The sequence below is a fragment of the Sardina pilchardus genome, chromosome 7, assembly GCF_963854185.1.
Source record: "Sardina pilchardus chromosome 7, fSarPil1.1, whole genome shotgun sequence".
NCBI lineage: Eukaryota > Metazoa > Chordata > Actinopteri > Clupeiformes > Clupeidae > Sardina > Sardina pilchardus.
Window position 1 is genome coordinate 11,682,962 of NC_085000.1, and position 7,491 is coordinate 11,690,452.

The window sequence follows — 7,491 nt, forward strand, 5'->3', positions numbered from 1 at the left end:
AGTTGAAAAGTCATACCAACCCGATCCATTAGAAGACCTACGTTACAGAGTTTGAATGAAGTTTCTAAGTTACACGGTGGAAGAGAAATTGCGGTTAGAAAAATCGATCAGCGGAATAATAATAATAAGAAGAAGTCTAGGAAGAACAGTACAGTGCATTTGCATGCACTGTAATAAGAAGAAACCGGATAACAGTAGAGTGCATTTTCATGCACTCTAATAAATTAGAATAAAAACATGGTATGATGTAATGTTTCTGGATTGAATCAAACCCTAGCCTAGACCTCTGTGTGTAGCCTACATGTGTTTTGTTTGTGTGTGTGTGTGTGTGTGTGTGTGGAGGGGGTTGTTTCTCTCATGCCCTTATTTGTTTGTGTTGATAAGGCTTCCGAGGAACCTGCAACAGAGAAAGTGTAATGGCGAAAGGCGAAATTAAAGGGCAAAATTAAATTTGCTTCGCTGGGGCACAACACAGGGTGTGGACTTGTTCTTCTTTGTTATCTTTGTGCCAAAGATACACAAACACAAATCATACAGTACCTATGCAAATAATGTGAGTGAGTGAGTGAGTGAGTGAGTGAGTGAGTGAGTGAGTGTGTGTGTGTGTGTGTGTGTGTGTGTGTGTGTTTGCGTGCGTGTGTGTGTTTGTGTTGAGATAAGCTGATGGTGTATCCAGTGTTGTGCATGAACGAGTTCAAAAGAACGTGTTCATTGAACACGCTCATTTTTCTGTGAACGCTGAACTGAACGCAACACATTTGTAAATAATGAATTTGAACGTGAATTCGCTCAGATTTTGGGAAATGAACGACGAACCTCACTGTTGATGTCCAATTAAACGTTACGGAATTTATTTTGTCCTGAGAAGTCGAGTTACACTACCTGCTGGCAATTTAGAAACAGTATGTCGTTGTCACACTCACTGCCCACGGGCGCCACTCCTAAACTACAGCTTTGCACTACCTTACTACATTACCCATGATCACGTTACGCATGATGCATTGTACACAGAACCGCTGCTGAATGCAATCGCGGAAAGATTCTGCACTTGTCAGTGATGATAGAGGGATGCATAACGTGTTCAAAGAGCCCTACCAGTGGCGGCTGGTCATCACATTTTTTGGTGAAGCAAACCCCATCGACCGACGCAGTTGCGGCGTCGGGACCTTACCACTTCGAACGTGCATTATTTTCCTATTAGGAATAAGAAAGTGTCGTCTCAGCCGTGAGCTGAGCTCCTCCAAACGGAGCTCCTCCCCTGGTTGGAAGGGTGGTCCTGATACCGGGCGGCAAAGCGTAATTGTTTAAGGTGTGTTGTTAACCCGGTAGGTTCTAATTCCGCACAACTTGACAATGATTGGAAATCACTGCTGTGTGAAGAACTGCCCCCGTACCTCTTCTTTGTTTTCCCACTTAAGAACTTAGCTAGATAAGAATGCCCTGCACCATTCGTACACTAAACGCGATCATACGGTAGAGTTTTGTTTACAAGTGGCAACCGTTGCTAGGAAAAGTCATGCCTTCAGGCACTCCCGGTTATCTTAACTTTGAAACGCTTTTCTTTCTTGGAATTTGCCGTTTTTACTAGATAATACTGCCATTTCCATGGACTTTAGATATTTAAGAAATGAAACGTGTTCTACTCTGACGTCGACGTGCGCCGAATGCTGGCAGGAACCCTTCGGTTCGTCTATGCGAGTTTTCAGAGGACTGAGCTACCGAAAACAATAGCAGCAAGCTAAAATTAGCAATAATAAAGGCTGATATTTCAAACGAGCTGTCTAAAACTGGTAAATGTGTTTATATTTATGATAAGAGGCCCAACTTTACACTGTAACATTTTTAAGACAGGTGCGGGGTTGTCTTAAAGTTGCGAGGAAAATTAAGCCTACATTTAAGATCTTTGTTTTCAAGAATACCATTTGTTCTTAAGTGTTTTCTTAGGAAACATTTTAAGAAGAAAGCATAAGAACTTTATTCATGAATATCAAATCTTCTTAAATTTGCTCTTAAGACAAAAGATGAGAAGAAAGCACCACTTAGGAAGTATTTTTGTCTTAAGAAGGCTTCGTGAATCCGGCCCCTCGAGGCTTGTAGATCCACCAACCACAGCAGAAAGTCTCATAACTTTCTAACGACTTGTGGCTTTTGAACTCTTGCATAGTGTAGTAACTTTGGATGCTGGAGAGTTTCTCCAAATATCGCTGCTTTGCGCTTGGTATAAGCTTGTCCTTGTACGGTTCTTGTAGACAAGAATCTAGGCTACAGTTTTGATGAGTCTCTAAACGCGACACTTCGGAAGGCGTTGCCCCTGGCAACCAATGATACACCCTTCCAAGATGGAGGATAGGCTCAGCCCCCTCCCAAATTGTCACGTGCTCGCTCATTCCTAATAGACGCACGGCGCGTCGTTGATTATCCCTTACATAACGGTATATCGTTCAGCCTTACTCACGGTTCTTCCTCACATTCTACAATTGAAATGTCTCCTTACCGTAGCATCAACGAGCTGTGTAATTTCCACAGAAGGTTTTGGTCTGCCCTCTGCTTCCACTCGTAATTTATCCATATGAGTATGACTTGAAACGAAGCTAGCTAGATACCCTCCTAGCAATAGGCTACCCTAGCTTGTAAGGGCTCTTGCTAAACAAATTATATTAGGAAACAAAAAAGATATTCACTAACCCTAAGTAACAAAATCCTCATCTACACTGATAAATAAAGATATGTCTTATGAAATGACTGTTCAACAAATTATGTGTTGTTGTTGTTGCTGATTATGAAGCTCTCCTAAATCGTCGCTGTCAAAGTCAGTTAACGATAGTTTCCTTATGAAGGCGTTGACTGGCCAGAGTATTGTGTCAATCATATTCAAGTGACGGAAGTGCAAAATTCTACCCTATCGGTCACTGCTTCACGGGTGGGACTTATCTTCCATAAGGATCCATTGAAACGGGAAAAATCCACGAGCCGCGGAGGGTTTCACTCGATTTACATTGAAGTCAATGGGAAAATATATCGATGGTAGTGAAGCAAGAAAATCGTCTGATTCACTGCAATTGTCTGTTTCACCGCGGGTGTGGGGATAGCGCTGTTGTCACTCACAGAATTGAATTCAGGAAAACAGCTCGTCTTAATGACTGTCTTTCTGTTTCAAAACAGTGAAAAGGGGATTATTGTAAGGGTTTTTTTTTTTTTATGTTTACTTTTTTTTTGGTGAAGCACTGCTTCACCTGTAGTCTTATAGAAGCCTCCTCTGAGCCCTACAGTATGTCACTGAATAGTAATGCAGCAAGGCAGCCTCCTCCATACTCCCGGTGTAAAAACTACACTCTTCTGCTGTCAGGCATGCACAGCTGACGCATTTATTATTAATTATTAATAAATGCGCGGCCGCATTTATTAGGCGTCGGTATCTGCCATAGACCTAAAAGAAATGTATCTGCCCAGCGAAATAAAGCCCAATTTACGGACATTCTCAATTAGATGAGAACAACAGGTGGCTGTAGCCTATATTCCGTCAGAAACAGATTTTCATTCAAATGAACTGAATTTGAACTAGTTCAAAATTAAAAATGGTGAACTATGAACGTGAACAGTTCACTTTGCACGTGTGTGAACTGAACTTTGAACTAGTTGCTGAAGAGTGTGAACGTGCACAACACTGGGTGTATCACAGCAACAGAGTTGTTCAGATGAAACCCAGAAAATCAATATTTTTCCTCTCCTAAGGCTTAACTCATTTACCTGCTTACCTGCATCAAACTTCACACAATTCTCTCTCTCTCTCTTTCTGTGTGTGTGTGTGTGTGTGTGTGTGTGTGTGTGTGTTTGTTTGTGTCAAAAGGTCACCACAGGTTCACACAGTCCTCTGAAGGACTATATGAGAGACTCTTCCTCTGTGAGTGAATGTGTGTGTGTGTGTGTGTGTGTGTGTGTGTGTGTGTGTGTGTGTGTGTGTGTGTGTGTTTTCCTGTGTAGGGTTGTGTGTTTGTGCATTTATTTGAGTGTGCGTGATAGGGAAGAAAAGAGAGAGAGAGAGAGAGAGAGAGAGAGAGAGAGAGAGAGACCTTGTCTGTGTTAATCAGGCAAGGACAAACACCAGTCAGAGTCACACTGATGTGGTGCTACCAAATGTCTTCATCTAGATGGTATGAGAGCAGAGCACTACAACTCGCTCATACCAGCAGCCCGCTCAGTGGTACTCATTAAACCAATGCAATCACGACTCACTCATCGCTGAAGCGTCCTGTCTGCCTGCGCCGTCTTAGCGGGCTGTACCACTGCAGACGTCCACCAGAGGGCATGAGCACACAATACAAACGCTGCCGGGCAAGACAAAACATTTCAGTTGTAGTTTACTATGTCTCATCCAATAAATCTGCTGCAGGTAGACGTGTGATGGCGATCAAAAGAGACAACAATGAAAACAACAGCTGGTATAACAGATGGCATAACATCGCAACTTGCATGCCACTGTTAGAATTCCTCTGTAGAATTGGCAAGGTCAACACATGCATCCATCACTGACTCCGTTATATCTCAGTGTCTCTAGTGATCTAGGCTATTATGAGGGGAAAAAAACTAATGTACATGCTGAAGAACCAACTAAAGGAGCAGTTTCTCCTGCATCCTGTCTGGGTACCTATGCTGCTCGACTTTCTCATCACAGGACTGAGATCAGCAGGCAGAAAACCGTCTGTGATATGCTCAGTGCAAAACCAGCAGATGTATGCTAATGTGAGGACATCAGCTGGCGAAGGTAAGATCCATTATAACGGAACACAATGCGAAGAATATTCCTCTATCAATCACCGCTGGTGAGGAGGACCATCTCGACTCGCAGACAAAGAAATCCAAAATCCACACGACAGTCCGACGCTCCACCCACCGCTGCTAGGGCTGCGCGCTGGTTGGCCAATCCAGCGGCAAACTCCACGGCAATTGGCTGGGACGTTCACCATCGTCCGAGCTCCGTAGTCTCTGTTGGGATCTGAGCCCAGGCAGACGCTTCCCCGTTCAGGAGCATTTGGAAAGTGGACACCTATTCTTGTGGACAATCTTGATGAAGTAACTACGGGACGCATGAAGGTAAAGTAGCCGGTCTCTTGCTCGTGATATTTCTCCGCCGTGAACACGTCAAAACGGTGATACTGCATAGCCTGCTGGTGGTTCCTCTGATGGTTTGATTTCCAAGCCGACTGCATGGCACTCGGACCATAGATGGACACTTTCTGCTAGACTTCATCTCTCTCTGTGCTGTGCTTGCTTGTGTTCCGTGTTCAGCCCTTAGGCTACTTGTATTCTTGTCCACTCCCGCGGCTGGACTCGCCATCTGCGGCACTTGTGCCCATTTCTCGAGGGACATTCGGCGCAGTGGTGTGTTAGAAAAGGAGCTTTTCGTGTCTTTACAATCCCAGATTTACATCGGGATCTACACAGAGATACACCCCGCGCCTGTCTTGTCCAATCCCGGCCCATGGTACCCTCTTCTGGCTCCGGCTCCGTGTGTTGGGCTCGGCAGCTCGGTCCACAGTAGCCACCTCCGGCTCCGTGTGTTGGGCTGGGCAGCTCGGTCCACAGTAGCCACCTCTGGCTCCGTGTGTTGGGCTGGGCAGCTCGGTCCACCTCTGGCTCCGTGTGTTGAGCTGGGGTTGGGCAGTGGCTGATGCACTGATGCAGGGGGTTCGGGCACTTGTGCCGACTTTGACAGGGCGAGTGTAGGGGAGGCGCTGGATTGGGCTGCTCGGAGTCTTGAATAATTAATTCGGCGTCCGTCCATCCATCCATTCATGCACCCTTTGTGTTTGGAGTGTGTGTGTGTGTGTGTGTGTGTGTGTGTGTGTGTGTGTGTGTGTGTGTGTGTCGAGTGTAGGAGCGTGTGTGTGTGTGTGTGTGTGTGTGTGTGTGTGTGTGTCGAGTGTAGGAGTGTGTGTGTGTGTGTGTGTGTGTGTGTGTGTGTGTGTGTGTGTGTGTGTGTGTGTGTGTGTGTGTGTGTGTGTGTGTGCGCGTGTGTGTGTGTGTGTGTGTGTGTGTGTGTGTGTGTGTCGAGTTTAGGAGTGTTTGTGTTCGGTGTGTGTGTGTGTGTGTGTGTGTGTGTGTGTGTGTGTGTCGAGTGCAGGGCATCATGTGCCCCACTGTCTACCTCACAGACACGCATGCCATGTTCAGGGGCCGTTGGCAGCACACACGTTACCTCATGTTGCCGTAGCACCGAGAGGTTCCCGTGCACATTCTTTCTCACGGTTCTGCACGGGGTACCGGCCGCCCGAGCGCATGGAGGACGCGCGCTATTCCCACGGGCTCATCAGTGACGCCCCGCGTGCTGCTTAAATCCCACCGTTGGCAGGTGCCATAAATCCACGTGCCCCGAGGGCGCATCAGCTGTGTAATTACCGATTACCGGGCAGATCCGTAGCGTGGCTACCGTAGCGTTGACTCTAGACAGCGCGGTGGTGTGTTAGAACTGTGGATTAACGCTCATATTAATCCGAAGGGGCGCTAAGGACTGTTTACACGGCTGAACGCGCAAGCGACCTCATTTAGTCGCGAGGGGAAGATCCGGGAGCGGAATGCGGTTAGGCCGGTGGATGCGCGTGGCGTCTCTGCGCGCTGTTGTGACTGGAACGAGAGGAGAGATGAGAAACCTGCTCGTGTTGTTTTTCTCCGAAGGGACCAGTGGGCTACCTGTGGTTAGTTACCGCGTGCGACTGCGAGCGGTGTTGTGAAGTAAAATAGCCTACTCCCAACTACAGTATAGCAGACACGCTTTGATCTTCCCTCATCAGAACAAGGCCTGAGAGAATTCTGTAAGATAATTTGCCTTCCACAATGACCTGTCGTGTGTGTGTGTGTGTGTGTGTGTGTGTGTGTGTGTGTGTCGGTCTGTGTTTAGGCGGAGGGCCAGGCGGCTGGGCTGCTCTGTTGTTTCAGCTGGAAGAGGCTGCTGCCTTTGTCATCCTCCGGCCTTTGATGAGAGACAGAGACAGAGGTGCTGCGGCTTTAAAGGGTTAGTGTGTGACTGAGGTGCTGCACCTTTAAATTAGTGTGTGACTGAGGTGCTGCATCTTTAAAGGGTTAGTGTGTGACTGAGGTGCAGCAGCTTTAAAGGGTTAGTGTGTGACTGAGGTGCTGCCCCTTTAAAGGGTTAGTGTGTGACTGAGGTGCTGCAGCTTTAAAGGGTTAGTGTGTGACTGAGGTGCTGCAGCTTTAAAGGGTTAGTGTGTGACTGAGGTGCTGCAGCTTTAAAGGGTTAGTGTGTGACTGAGGAGCCACAGCTTTAAAGGGTTAGTGTGTGACTGAGGTGCAGCAGCTTTAAAGGGTTAGTGTGTGACTGAGGTGCTGCAGTTTTAAAGGGTTAGTGTGTGACTGAGGTGCAGCAGCTTTAAAGGGTTAGTGTGTGACTGAGATGCAGCTTTAAAGGCTTAGTGTGTGACTCTCAAGCGACTGACAGAGGTGCAGCTTTAAAGGGTCGGTCTGTGCTGCAGCTTT

The 7,491-nt window shown here is 46.8% G+C and overlaps 1 protein-coding gene across 2 annotated transcripts in view; it reads left to right on the top strand.

Moving 5' to 3' along the window:
* The first annotated feature begins 4,988 nt into the window (after positions 1–4,988).
* The window catches only part of cttnbp2nlb (CTTNBP2 N-terminal like b), a 41,200-nt gene continuing 38,697 nt past the window's right edge, over positions 4,989–7,491 (top strand). The window contains exons 1-2 of one of the 2 annotated variants that reach the window (XM_062540760.1): positions 4,989–5,091; positions 6,896–7,009. Coding sequence is in view for 1 of the 2 variants with exons in the window: in XM_062540759.1 (XP_062396743.1) it covers positions 5,086–5,091 (6 nt within the window). In the remaining variant the exon portion in view is untranslated. The remainder of the gene's footprint in view (positions 5,092–6,895; positions 7,010–7,491) is intronic. The other variant, XM_062540759.1, reaches the window with a different exon arrangement.